Genomic DNA, 14,397 nt, shown 5'->3' with positions numbered 1-14,397 from the left:
ATAATACCCTCCAGTTCCATCCACGTTGTTGCAAATGGCAAGATCTCATTCCTTTTGATGGCTGCATAATATTCCATTGTATATATATACCACCTCTTCTTTATCCATTCATCTGTCGATGGACATCTTGGCTCTTTCCACAGTTTGCCTATTGTGGACATTGCTGCTATAAACATCAGGGTGCATGTACCCTTTTGGATCCCTACTTTTGTATCTTTGGGGTAAATACCCAGTAGTGCAATTGCTGGATCATATGGTAGCTCTATTTTCAACTTTTTGAGGAACCTCCATACTGTTTTCCAGAGTGGCTGCACCAGCTTGCATTCCCACCAACAGCGTAGGAGGGTTCCCCTTTCTCCGCATCCCCGCCAACATCTGTCATTTCCTGACTTGTTAATTTTAGCCATTCTGACTGGTGTAACACTCATTTTTTTTATTTTTTATTTTTTATTATGTTATGTTAGTCACCATACAGTACATCATTAGTTTTTGATATAGTGTTCCATGATTCATTGTTTGCGTATAACACCCAGTGCTCCATGCAAGCATTCTAACACTCAGAGAGGTTAAGTACTTTGACTGCGTCACGTAGCTTATACCTGGGACAGCCAGGGTTCATACCTGGTCCTGTCTCCAAAGACACTGTTGGCTCCCCTATCACAGACAATGTAATGCCTTTCCTGGGGAGGACATGTTCTTCAGACATAGCTTTCTTTTACATCATATCACAGTGTAGCCTAGGAGTGAGGATGGGCTGGCGACAGAGGGGCAGGGCAGAGAACCGAAGGAACAGCTCTTAGAACTTGAGAGGAGTTGCCATTGACCTCTATAATCCTGGCACTCCACAAATTGGAATTTTCCTCTTGAAGTGATCTTCTTTGGGCACAGTTGCCAATTAAATTTAGTTCACATCCATTGGGATATTTTGCCATCAAGTTTCTCTAACTGGGCGATATATTTTCCTTTCTGCTCCTCCCTTCCTTGTTTGCCCCTGTACGCCTATCCCCCTCAAGATAGAAAACAGAACCAGAAAGTAATAAAGGACTTTAAGAAGTGTATTCCTCAAGCTTAGAAACCCCATCCGGGCAGTCCCTGTTGTCGTGCTCAAAGAGGGACCCACCGGATGCCAAGCTGTGCTCCTTGATCCCAACCTGGAAGGTGAGGCCTCTTTGAGCTTCCTCTGTGACTTACCATTTGTAAATTAGTTCTAAGCCTTTGAGATTCCAACTATACCAATTTTAAAAATGCTAGTTTCAACAACAATTTATTTTGGGCCATTTCAGTTGGCTGCACTTTTCTTTATTAGTAACCAAAAATTATGATTGGAGTCACCTCCGCTACCCATGGAAAAAAAGCTTCATTTCTCCCCACCCCGAGGACATTTACAATAATGACGCAGGAACTTGCAGTAGAGAGAGAGCATTGAAAATCAAAATACTGTTTTGGCATTTTTAGCATTTCGGAAGGCATGTACTACTTGTGGCTTAAGAAATTTTGAAGGAATTTTCTAAATGTTGGGTTCTTGAGACAAAGGGGAAGCAGATACTGGAACAATTTTACAAAATTGCGTATCTTTTGGAGGAGTTAACCGACTATAATAATTTGCTGGTAGGAGCATCTTCTCATTTCCATGTGGCTCAGTCTTCATAAATGTCTGTTACAGTAGTGCATATTACAAAGAAAGGCGATCCTTTCAGATCAGCGTCAACCTAAACAATAAAAGTAAAAAGTTTAAAAAAAAATTCCACAGTCCACATGTTTTGAATGTTTGTCTTTTTAAACAGTGGGTTGAGGGGTGTGTCATTTTTTTCTTTGTGCTCAATTTCCTTTTCAGCTGCTACATAGTGACATGGTTAGCACCTTCAGCCATCAAGAGGGTTGAAAAAGAAAATAATGTGTCCCTCTGGATTCTAGTTATGGGTCTGCTCCCCAGCACCTGTTAGCTCAAAGTCAAATCTCCATGGATGCCAGGATTCCAAGCTTAAACCTCCACTCACAAGCAAAAGGGTTAGATAGGAGGTGGGGACAAGAAATTATTTTTAATTAAAGAAGTGGAATCTAACATAATAAAAAAAAGAAGTGGAATCTAAAAGCAATGGTTATGAAAGGTTAGCTGAAAAATGCTAGCCTTTCCAATGCATTTGAATATTAGGACCTGTGATCCCTTTTTGTAATTATTGCAGTGGGTGGAGCCATCATGCACCCAGGGCACGTCCTTCATCTGGTCACCAAACAAGAGAGGCTCAGGTGGACTCAGGGAAAGTGTCTGTTTATTAAGGTGGGTCTGTTTTTGAAAAGCTGTGATGTGACTGAGTTTCCTGGGGCAGAACTCTTAGGCAGGGCTCTTTCTTAGGAAAAGAGGAATCTGCAGAGCATTGAGCAACGTCAAGTATACTCGCCAGTCAGTTAGGGCCTCCCTGGGCACATCTGCACTGATGGGATCAGCAGGACGTACAATGCCCTAGCCTAATGCTGGGTTTGAGAGTTTCCACATTAGCGCTAGGTTCAAATGCCTTCTTTGCCACTTACTTGCCCTGTGATTTAGGGAGAGTTACTTAGCAGCCCTAAGCCCCACTTTTGTCATCTGTAAAATGGGGATAATAATGGTCACTATCTTATAGGGTTGTTTAAGGGCCAATGTATGTAAAGCCTTTTAGCACAGCACCTGGCACATCCCGTGTGCTAATAAATGATTGAAATGTGTTTCTATCCTTTTATTACTTAGGCCATTTTTAACTCTGTGATTTGAATGTTGTGATGACAGCTTTACAAAACACTGCACACCACTTTGAGGTTTCATGAGTAGCCGGAAGCTCGAAGTTCTGCCCTGGGAGAGGGTACGTGCTGGGCTTTCCATTTACTTTTCCATAACTTGGCCTCTCACGCCTTCCAGGCTCCGAACTCCCATCTGTGGGACTCTGGAAAATGCAAAAGGGTGGGAGGGAGACAGCTACCTGCTGAGGAAGCCCAGTCCCACCCTGCCTGCATCCTCAGCCCTGTGCTGTCTGGCCCTTGGGCCTAGGACTGTGTGTAGACAAAGAGAGTAGCTGTCACTACACGTAGGAAGGCACCCAGCTGGGGCAGGCAGCATCAAGATCTGCCTCCAGAAGGACAGTGTCCAGTAGAGCTGATATGGGTTGGTTCACTGGGGGTCTGGAAGGCCACACCCTTTAGATCAAGTAGGGGAAACTGGTGCCCAGAGTAAACACCAAAACCCAGCAACGAGGCCCCGAGTCCATTCCTGGAGCTGATTCAGGGATTTAGGCACTTCTCCCTCCCTCCCACCCACCCACAGGCTGACAATGGGAACTCAAAAGAATAGGGCCTTCCTTCCTTCCTACTCGGACTGCAGGCCTGTTGGTCAGCAATGGCCTCAGGGAATTGTAAACCTTTAGGAGAAAGAAATCACAGGCCAGGCTGCAAACAGACAGTTGAGGGAAAAGCTATTCAATGTGAGGAGGCCTGCAGAGCTCTGTACTTAGCTCCGGATGCAGCCTGGTGGCTGCCCTAAACACCAACCCTCTTCATGTCTTCTCTCTTCTGTAAAGCCTACTTCAAACCTTCTCCACTCTTAAAAATTAATAGGGAAAAGACCAACTACCTAGTAGAAAAATGGGCATGGGCATTATATTAGTCAGCGTTCTCCAGAGAAACAGAACAATAGGATATATATAGACACATAGATTTATTATGAGGAACTGGTTACACGATTATGGAGATGGAGAAGTCTCAAGATACGCTGTCTAAGCTGGAGATGCAGGAAATCCAGTGGTGTAATTCAGCCCAAATCTGAAGGCCTAAGAACCAGGGGGGCTGATGGTGTAAATCTCAGTCCCCGGACAGAAGAAGATGACACATTTCAGCTCAAGCAGTGAGGCAAGAAAAACGGGCAAATTCCTCCTTCCTCTGCCTTTGTTCTGCTTAGGCTGTCACCGGATTAGGTGATGACCACCCATACTGGGGAGGACAATCTACATTACTGAGCCTAGCAATTCCAATGCTAATTGCATCTGGAAACACCCTCGCAGACACACCCAGAAGTAATGCTTCCTCTCGCCCGGCCCCTGTGGCCACTCACCTTGATCAGTAAAATGAACCCTCATTTTCCCTAGTAGACACTCTTGTGTATGCATGAGAAATAGATTAAAGAAGGTATCCTTCATAGTGGGGTGGACTTAGTGAATATTTTTATTTTGGCCAATCTGATAGGTAAAAAAATGAAATCTTGTTTTACTTTGGATTTTTTTTAACTGTGAGGAAAAGAATAAGTTCCATCTTAACAGATTTTCTTGCCTTGCGCTAACAGACAAATAGAAACCTCAGTGAGAACATCTTCAGCCCGTCCCCACAGCCAAGCCTATGCTCTTTCCTCTCCCACACTTATCCTTCCACCTTCTTTACCTTCCCCAGTCCCTGGATGTCATCCCCAGCTTCCCCTATGCCTCTCTTTGCTGAGCTCTCAGCCCCTTCTTCCCTCCTGAATTTTTAGCATTGATACTTAAATTCACCAGAGTCTCCCAGATCTAAAACCAGCAGCTGCCCCAGACCTTCTTTTCCTTTTTCGTTAAACTTCTTGAAAGAGATGTCTACGCTGCCTATTACCTGCTCCTCTCCCTGTGCTCGCCCTGCAACCAGCCTTCTGTCTCCACCACCCTCCTTGAACTTGCCCCTTCAAAATCACAAGTGACTTCCATGTTGCTAAAATCACTGGACACCTCTTCTTGAACATTCTCATCTGCTCCTTCAGCTAGCTTTAGTTACAATGTCTCTATCTTTAGTCTAGATGCCTCAATAACTAACTAGCGAATTAAATAACTACCTTGCTGGTAGTGGTCATCTACTTTGGGTGTCCCACAGGCACCTCAGCCTGCAGAAACCTGTCTGACACCACTCTCTCTGCCCCCTCCCCCCCATCAGGTACACCATGCCCTCTTTCTCTCAGTGGATGGCTCTGTCATCCATCCAGTTGGCCACGCCAGAGACTTGGGAGTTGTCCTGTCACCTCGCCCCTCCCCTGCTCTCCTATGGCCAACCTCCCAGTAACCCTTTGAATCTTCCCCTCAGCTACTATCCTATTTCAGGCCACCATTTTCTCTGGGTCATTAAAATAGCTTCTCCTCATTCGATTCTCCACACTCCCTGCTATAACCCTTTCAAGGGCTTCCCTCTACCCTCAGGATAAATTCCAGATTCCTTAACATGGTTATAAGACCCTTTGGGACCTGGTCTCATTCACCAACCCCTCTCTTGCATTCTAAGACCCAGCCCTACTGGACTTCACAGTTCTTTAATGCCCACCGTTCTTGCTCACTTCTGAGTCTTTGAATATGGCATTCCCTCTGCCTCTTCTTTTTCCTTCTTCTCTTCTCCAGGATAACTTCTACTCATCCTTCAGGTCTTGGCTTACAGCTCTCTTCCTCCAGGAACTCTGAATTTGATTGCTTCTTTAGTCCGATTCTCCCAATAAGATTGAAATTCAAGATGGAGTTTATGCCCCTTCTAGCACATCACTGTGCCCCCTCCCACAGTCTCTGGCACTAGTAAGCACCCAGTAACCATTACAGGAACTGATGAATGCACGATCTACCCCCACTTCCCAATGCATTTTAACAAAGAAGCCTAAATGGAGTCTAGCTGCTTTTGTGGAATCATTAGGGGAGAGATAGCTTAGCCAGAGGTACCCTACAAAGTTAGAATTATAATTCTGACTAATTTGTTAAAACTGTCTGTCTGGTGATAGATTTTAGAATTTACAGAAATTTTGCAATACTGCATCCCCTCATCTTCCTTTTTAAAACTGTGTGTGTGTGTAAATGCACATATGTGTATCAGAGAACAGCTCTGCCAAGTTGGTTTGTGTGGTCCAGTAGTTTGAACTTAAAATCTGTAAGAAGATTGTTTTTTAGCAAGTTTTCCAAAACTAATCTTGAGGCAAGAGAGTAGGAACTGTGTATTTAAAAATGTATTTTAGTGGCAGCTGTACATAAGAACAGTTCATTTTGCTTAAATTTGAGCACATAGATACCTGAAGTGCACCACTGAGATAAAACAGTATGTACCTTCTGAGGCTCAAAGCTGACCAGCGTCAGAATTAGGGGCGTCAATCGTCGTTTGGAACAGTGTTTGGAAGCTAGAAAACATGGCTATTTGTTCAGATTAATTCTGAGAAGGGGGGATGCAATCCAGGGGCATGTGAATCCAAGCAAAATTCAGACAGAATTTCTAGGAATGCAGTCAGAGCGAAAGCAAACCTTTTACCAACTAAAAGAATTTAAACACCATGTTGAATAAATGAAGCAGGAAAGAAATGGCGGAGGCCTAGCTTTTAAAAGAAGAGAATTAAGTGGTTCAGTCTTAGCAGACCGCACGGAATTCCCACTAAGAGGAGAAGAAGGCAAGAAAACCTGAGCGCTCACACTGGGTTTCCAAAGCTGTCTTCTTTTCCTTAGGTCCAGAACTGTAAGGAGGTCCCTACAATCCACCCAAGCTCCCCACCTCCAATTGGGCCCATCCGGAGCCCCCTCTGCTGCAACCCCTCCCACCTTCTTCCCACACAGGAACCTGGGATTCTCTTCACTCCAGCTGCCGGCCTGAGTCTTTTCAGTTCTTGCCACTTAATAGCTGTAGGGTCTGTCTGTCCACAGCCATTAGCCAGGGACAAGCCCCCTGCTACTGCCTCGGCTCCTGCCTGGCCTGAGGACAGGAAGGAGCATCTGTGCTGTCGGGACTGAGTGCTGAGCTGTGGGATCTGGAGATGGACTGCTGGGTCACAGCCTGGTTCCAGCACTTTCTAGCTAACCAGTGCTGGCCCAATTTTCCTGTGTGTCAATCTCCTCTTCCGTGAAAAGTGAGGGATAGTAGCGTCTGGCCCATAGGGCTGTGTGAGGATTAAATGAGCTGTGTATAAAGTTCATAGGCCAATACTTGGCCCGTAGTAAAACATGTTCCATAAACATTAGCTACCGTGATTCCTTATTTCCTTATTCCCTCGCTTCCTTTCTTGACTCATTTGAACCTATTTTCCTAGAGCAATCATCTTCAAATAAACTCTGATCCTTCAACTTCCTGCTGAAAACACTTGGAGAAATTCCCCGTGGCTTTTAGGGAAATCCTAAATGCTGAAAGAGGACTACAGGCCCTAAGTCCCTCTCCAGCCCCATCCTGTACCCCATCCCCCTGTTCTCAGAGCTCCAGACACTCTGACCTTCTTTCAGTTCTTCAAACCCTCAGAGCTTCCTCTCACCTCAGGGCTTCTGCACAAGCTGCTTCCTCTGCCCGGAATGCCGACTCATCCTTCCCGTCTCCGCAGGAGCCTCCCCACTTCCTCAGGGAGACCTTGCCTGGCCTCCCTAACTAGGTCAGACCTCACTATGGCACGATGTAGTTCTCCTCCACGGTGCTTCTCAGGGTCCCACTGACACATTTTCATGTGGTAATTAGATTTTCCTCTCTCTCATCCCGAAGATGGAAGCTCTGTGAAGGCAGAGACTGTGTCTATCTACTTTCTCCTCTACTCCAACCCTCAGAGCCTAGCACAGTTCCTGAAAGCCACATCATTGGTGCTCCATTACTATCTTTGAGATATGGAAGGGAGGGGGGGCAGGAGGAAAGGAAAAAGCATGCTCCAGTGTCCTTGCCTTTTTCTGGAGGCCACCCTGCCCCGAGGGTTTGTGGTGGTGGCGGCGAGGAACCATCTCCTAAGCACAAGCCTGCATGCTCTTCCTTCCGCCCACTGCCTTTGATTCATTCCTGTGTTTCATTCTCAATGAAATTCCAGTGTTTGTTCTTAGGAAAAATGGTCCTCACATAGGCATTATAATGTGACCTTTGAATGCAATTTGTAGCCTATTTTTTCTCATACAGACATTTTGTGGCTCCAAGAAAGGACAAGGTCATAGGCGTGATCCAAACGGGATTCCTTGACCAGCCTGACAGCTTGCTCCCTGTCATTGAAAAGGGAGCCACATCAGGAGCTCCAGCACAAGCAAAAGGTAACGGAAAGAAGAAGGGAGAGAAAGGTCTCCCAGGTTCACCATTTCCACCACCTAGGGAAAGCACTAGAGAATGAAAGTAAGCATAAGCAAAAGGACTCCATTCTCTGAACTAAAAGCAGAAGAGAGGGGGGCATTCCTCTGCTTGCATGTGGGTGAACATAGATGAACTCCAGAGGAATCAGAGAAGGAGGAATGTCCGAGTGGAAAGGAATGTTTGCCCTCAGTTCAGCCCCATTCTTACCTGCACGAACCAGCTGAGGGCCACAGAAGTGAAGGGCCTTGCCTGAGCTTCCGGAGGCCTGGACTCTGCAGGGGCACTAGAGAGGGAACTGAGGTTTAGTGGCTCTTGCTTTGAGTTCTTATCCATCCCTTAGGTACTTCACCCTGGTTAAATCCTTCCATAACTGTATGAAGTTGTTTCATCACCCCCATTTTACAGATAAAAACACTGAAGCACAGGAAGGCCTGGCACAAGGACGAAAGCTGTTCAGTGGAAACATTCTGAGGTTAACACTGCCAAGTATCCTTTGCCTTGACTCTGCACCTGAGCAGCCTTATCTGCAGGGGGACCACGTGCTCTGGTTCACCTGGGTCAGTCCTGGTTTACACCTGTTGTCCCACTATCAGTAGTAACAGCACCTCCTTTTGCTCTCAAAAAGTGTCCCAGTTGGGATAATACATTTATTGGGTGATCACTCTAGTATCTACAAAATGGGGATATTTATATTACTTGCTCATGGAGTGGTTGCAAGGAATCAGTGGGATTTTGCACGGAAAATGCATGGAATCTGGCACATAGCGCTAAATAGATGCTAGCTGTTATTACCATTATTTCTGTTACTATTAGGAAGGCATCTGAAGAGGGGATAGGAAGGGGTGAAGCCACGCTTTCCCGCTTGGCACGCCCATCAGGGTCTCTGCGAATGCTGCTCCCCGGAGTCATGCAGCGCCCACTGTACACTGACACTTGGGGGATGGCACCCCCCACTCTAGACTAGAGGCCATATGGAGGCACTGAGCATACCTCTTCCGCCTCTACGCCAGTCACGTTCACTGCCTGGGTCTCCTTGGGTCTGGAAGTTGAAACCGTATTTTTTTTTTTTTCTTTTACTCTAAAGTCTAGAGCCCAGATTCTGAGGAAGAGTCACACGGAGAATCCTACAGAGGACCCCTTTCCCCAACCCCAGCCTGTGCTTAATTAAGTGAGTGGCTTAAGGGACTTGCCTCCTCTTGAAGATTAAGAGGTGGGTGTGAATATTTTCCTCTGGTCCCCTTAATGTTCTTGATTACAGTAATAAAAATGCTAAGCTCTATTGCCTCTCGTTGGAGTAAAGGCAGCTGAAAACTCCTCATTCCCTGAAGAACCTAATTGTTGATTCTCCTGCATCTAAACAGGTGTTCTTTAGATTGCTTTTTCTAATGCCTTTTCACTGGAAAGATCAATTTAAATGTTGCTTTGAGCTAATCAGTGATTGCTTCTGTATTCATCCAAATTTATATCTTTGCTTCTGTGTGCTAGATGAGACATTACTTTCAAAGTCTATAAACTTAAATAAGGTAGGTGATTTTTAATTTAGCTCTTTGTCCTCTTCTGTTTTCCATATTTTATGCAAAATATGCATATATTTCTTTTATTATTTAAAATCCTAGTTTAAACCTATACTTGAACTTCCTGAGTCATCTTTGGATGTCTTATAGCGCCAAGTGTGGTGTGTCCTACACAGTGGGTAGTCAATAAATATTTGCAGAAAAGATAAATTAATACCTTAACCTGGATTGCAAACAAATTGGATTTGTTGTCTCTAGGTGTTTGAGTTCAGGAATTCTTTAAATATTGTCTGAACTTCCTTATGTCTGCATCTGTGTTTATTCTGTTCTCTCTGCCTAGAATTCCCTCAGTTTCATCTCTTGGAAATCTCACGTTCGTTCAAGGTTCTCAGCAAATGCCGAATACTCCATGAAACCCGCTTGCAGTCTCCAGCCAGCTCTCACGGGCTCAGTCTTCGAACAAAGGAGCTGGAAAGGGTCACATCTGTGATTTTCCAAACCCCACAGTCCTCTTCACCTCTCTTATCTCAGCCCATGGGTAGTTGTGCCCGGCCTTTATTCACCCACTGTGAGCACGTGAACTTCTTAAGGTGAGACAGAGGGCATGCTCTGCTGAACCACATGCGGAGACTGAATAAATAGTCATTGCTTCATGAGTTTTAGGTTTCTCGTTTTAAAGAGTGACATTTTAAAAGTAGTCTACCCAAATGGAGACATGATGAATGTAGTTCTTCAACCAAGTCCTCAGAACACGGAGCTTGAGAACTTAGAAGCCATCAATTGGCTTTCTCTCTCACATGCGAAGAACCTCTGGTTCCCTGCGTCCTCGGTCTTGGTTCAGGTCAGCTGGCTGGCAAAGACCAGAGTTCGGCCAGCAGATCTGTGGAGTGCTCTCCCAGACGTATCTGTGGGTACAACTTAACATGTGATAGTTCATCCTTGAGTGTAAAGTGCACTTCATGACTGGTTATGGTAACTTTTCATAGTTCCCCACTCCCTCCCATTTACTGCCTGTTTCTAAGCAGCAAAGTTGTGGTTCAGTGACTTCTGTCTGGATAATATGAAAACAGGGCACCCAGCCAATTTTGATGAGCTAACTATTTCCCTAAATTATCATGCCTAAGCAAAGGGCCCCAAACCTGCTGTTCAACACTTATCATCGGATCCGGGGGATGGGCTATGTTCAGGCATATCATCAAATAGCTGAAATTTTACATTTAAGATTGTCAAGCAGTGAAAATTGGCATCCTTAGAAATGACTGACAGTTCCACTGCCTCATTTCTGCTACACTGAGTTAGGTAAAGGAAAAAAAATCACCTTCACTCTTTTTACAGATTTCTTGCTGAAGACCCATGTGACAGGACTATAAATTTTCACCAGAAATTGATGGGAGAACGGACACTTCAAAGTGTCTGAAAGACTTTGCAAAAGGTCCCAATTAACAGAATGCAGCTAACACCTCAGAAAATAAAATAGAATAAATGTTGCAGTGGGAATGAATCTTGCTCAGAGTGCTGTGTTGTTGGCTGATTGCCTGGCGAGAGTAGTGGCCAGGACTTGCCAGCTGGCTGATCCACACGCCTATAAAGGATGCGGTCAGCTTACACCTTGGCAAACTATGATTTTGATGGAAATCTTAGAGATCGGCAGGCGTTCTCCCTAGTAAAGTACCTTAGATCAGGTCATTGCTTTTGTTTGAGTGAAGAAAATATCCTGATGGCCAGGATTAGTAGGACCAAGTCGGCACTCTGCTCCAAGGGAGAATCCATTACTGGATCAGAATAGATATATACCCTGAAGGAGACACAGGGTGTAATTGAAGGTGGCACATTCATCTACAAAATCCCCAAGTTAAACCAGTCATGCCACTGAAGCAAACCAACTGGCTCACCAGCAACCACACATCTTTCCCCAAGTTCCTCTCAACAACCAGTTTGTCAGACTCTCAACTCCAAAGCTACCGCTATCCTATCCTCTCATGTTTACTCATAGTCAACTGTGAGGAGTTGTGTTGCTTGTTTGTTCTGCGTAGATCTGAAGACAGGGATCAGATGTAAACATTCTAGTAGCCCCCATGACGGCTAGCTTAGCACTTGCCATATGGAGGCACTCAATGAATGATAGACGGCCAAAGGAGCTTCCGTTGCCCAGAGTCCATACCCAACATTTAAAACTGTTTTCAAAACTTGACAAAACCTCTATCAGTCCCCCAAATGGAATTATTTTTTGAAATGTATTAAAAACTGATTTTAACATTTATTTTTTAAAAACTAGCATACAAAAATAGCCAGAAAAAAATCCTGGGAACAAGTTTAAAAGCCAAATACGGACCAGGAAAAGCATTTGTAAGACTGAAGATGTACATAATAAAGGGTCTCCTTACTATATAACAGTGAACAAAGAACATGATCTGGGAATTTACTAAATGAGAAATGACTATTCAACATATGAAAGCATTTTCAACCTTACTAGTAACCAAAGAATACAAATGGAACCAGATACCTCTTTTCATCTATCATATAAAGAAAAACCTGAGTTGTACTGGATGGGTTATTTGACACTTTCATACACTACCCATGCAAAATAAAACCACCTTTCTGGAGGGCGAATTGTCAATATATATTTAAAGGTTTAACTCTATGACCTGCAGAAATTCATCCCAGTTGAATGAGTAGATCTCAGATAAGTATGTAAAGATGTGTGTACAAGCAAACCAGAAGAGCCTAAATGTTGAACAACAGAAGATAAATGAGGTAAACTACAACCATACCATCATGTAGCCATTAAATTGGTAAAATTGGTATCTATTAGTTGGAATAGAAAGATATTTGTAACATATTAAGAAAAAAAGCAAGCCACAGAAAAGTATGATCAAGTTTTTGAAAAACATATTTATATATATATACACATCTGTTTATATTTACACACACATGCATACACACAGATAGGTTTACCTCTGCACGATCGCTGTGATTTATGCCTTCCTCAGAGTTATTTTCATATGAAAAGATTGATTGAGCTTAGCTCTGTGATAATAAATATGAGGGTTTTGTTCAAACATACTTAAAGGTTTTATTTATTATTCATTTATTAATTTTCAAACCAATCATTTAAAATATTTAATATTAAAAATATTAAAGTATTAAATACTTAAACCGAATATTTAAAACCCAAAGATTCAGTTCGCCCAACAGAGGTTTGGACATACACAAGAGTCCACCAGAGGAAAACTTCTACAGATGCTTGCTGGATTAATGATGAATGTACTATGGTTTGTTTTTTTTCCTTGCCAGAGATCAGATTAGGTTAGGTTTGTAGAGTTAAGTATTTGTCAGTGTGAAATGTGCATATAAATACATATGCATCGAGGAATGGGAAGGTTGGATTAAATGAAACCTAAGAAGTCTTCCATGCTTTAGATTTCCTCCATGATGTAGACAACCCTTGACTTGTACTGGATTGGATATTGGAGGATTATTTCAAGTCTGAGGTTGATTGTACCATTTCAAATATGTGGAGGAGGGGAAATTATTGGGGAAGCGAAGGATCGTAACAAAGCAGGAGAGAAAACCTATAAAAAGGTAGGAGAAAAAAAGAGTCTTTGTTGTAATGCCTTAGAAAATTAGCTGGTGGAGAATAGTTGAAAATTGCGAAAGTTGAATATAGTAAATCAAATTAGCATTAGTATTTGTGAGTCTGTGATTGTGAAAAGATGGGCTAAATGACTAGCTAACTGTCTTTTCGAGACCATTGGTAATAGAATCAATTATGGTTCATTATTAACTATATTAACAGAAAATTAGCCTTTACTAGCTGCTAAAGATATGAGGTTGTTATAATAGACTGTGGTCCCTTATCAGCATATGTAAAACTTGGAGGTTTATAAAGCAGCTCCCTTCCCAGAACTATACTAGATTAGATGATCAATTAATGGCTAAAACGTTACTGTATCTCTTTTTAATATTTCTTGTCAAAAACTTAAATATTCCTGATTCGACTTGTGTTTCTATTTGAGTAATATAATTTTGTCATAATTGGTTTCATTTCGATTGTCTTTACATTTTGGGTACTTATTATCTTTTCTCTCACCCACTGGGAATGCCAAGTACAAATTTTTGCTATTTAGCAAGTCAGTAAGGAGCTTCCCACTGAGTTCCTTAATTATTGTTAATTGAATACTGTAAATGGTTTTTCAGGATCACCATCTTGGCAATCTATGTGACATTTTTCTCAGTTAGCAAGAGTTAAAGCACCAAGAATCCCTTTCTACCCCTTTCCATACAATCATCGTATCAAATAACCGGTTCCTATAAAAACTAGTCTCTTTTCAAATGTCAAGTCATATACATGCTTCTGTGGCGCTTAGAACATGGTCACCACTCAATGAGTATTGAACAACAGCTGTCCTTTAAAATAGAATGATTCCCAAGTCCAGCCTGTGAAGGAACATCTCCTTTCCCTTTCCAGAGCTCCCACAGTGCATCTCACCCGGCCATGTCAGGCCTGGTACTCTAGGATAGAACTCGTCCATTATGCACCAGGGCCAAGCTTTCTAGTGCTTTTTGCTGCTCTATAATCAAAAGAAAGTAAAAAAAAAAAAGTAAATAAAGAGCCTCAGAAGATCTGAGAATGTCAGAAATGCTATAGGCAAAAAACTGGAGAGTGGAAAAATCACTGAGCCAGCCGTCCTATATACTTCTTGCCTGACAATGAACAATAAAAAAGAAGTGAGAAGTTTATGATGTGCCTTTTGAACTTTCAAACCATGTCTCCATTTGGGAGGAGGGAAAGGGGTAAGCCTTCAATGTACTGAAGTTGTGTTGGAGGTTGGTTTTAGCTACATAAAATCTTGCC

The 14,397-nt window shown here is 43.1% G+C and overlaps 1 protein-coding gene across 1 annotated transcript in view; it reads left to right on the top strand.

Moving 5' to 3' along the window:
- LOC115943405 (uncharacterized) overlaps positions 1 to 14,148 on the top strand; it is a 42,059-nt gene extending 27,911 nt beyond the window's left edge. The window contains exons 3-7 of the mRNA XM_081825598.1: positions 1,052 to 1,158; positions 2,184 to 2,278; positions 7,864 to 7,991; positions 9,883 to 10,132; positions 10,878 to 14,148. Of these exons, the coding sequence (XP_081681724.1) occupies positions 1,052 to 1,158; positions 2,184 to 2,278; positions 7,864 to 7,991; positions 9,883 to 10,132; positions 10,878 to 10,959 (662 nt within the window). The 3' untranslated portion in view covers positions 10,960 to 14,148. The remainder of the gene's footprint in view (positions 1 to 1,051; positions 1,159 to 2,183; positions 2,279 to 7,863; positions 7,992 to 9,882; positions 10,133 to 10,877) is intronic.
- The last annotated feature ends 249 nt before the right edge of the window (positions 14,149 to 14,397 follow it).

The sequence above is a fragment of the Leptonychotes weddellii genome, chromosome 7 (assembly GCF_054177405.1).
Source record: "Leptonychotes weddellii isolate Sample4059 chromosome 7, ASM5417740v2, whole genome shotgun sequence".
Classification (NCBI taxonomy): Eukaryota; Metazoa; Chordata; class Mammalia; order Carnivora; family Phocidae; genus Leptonychotes; species Leptonychotes weddellii.
The sequence above is the reverse complement of the archived record's forward strand: the minus strand, read 5'-3'. Positions and strand labels throughout refer to the sequence as shown.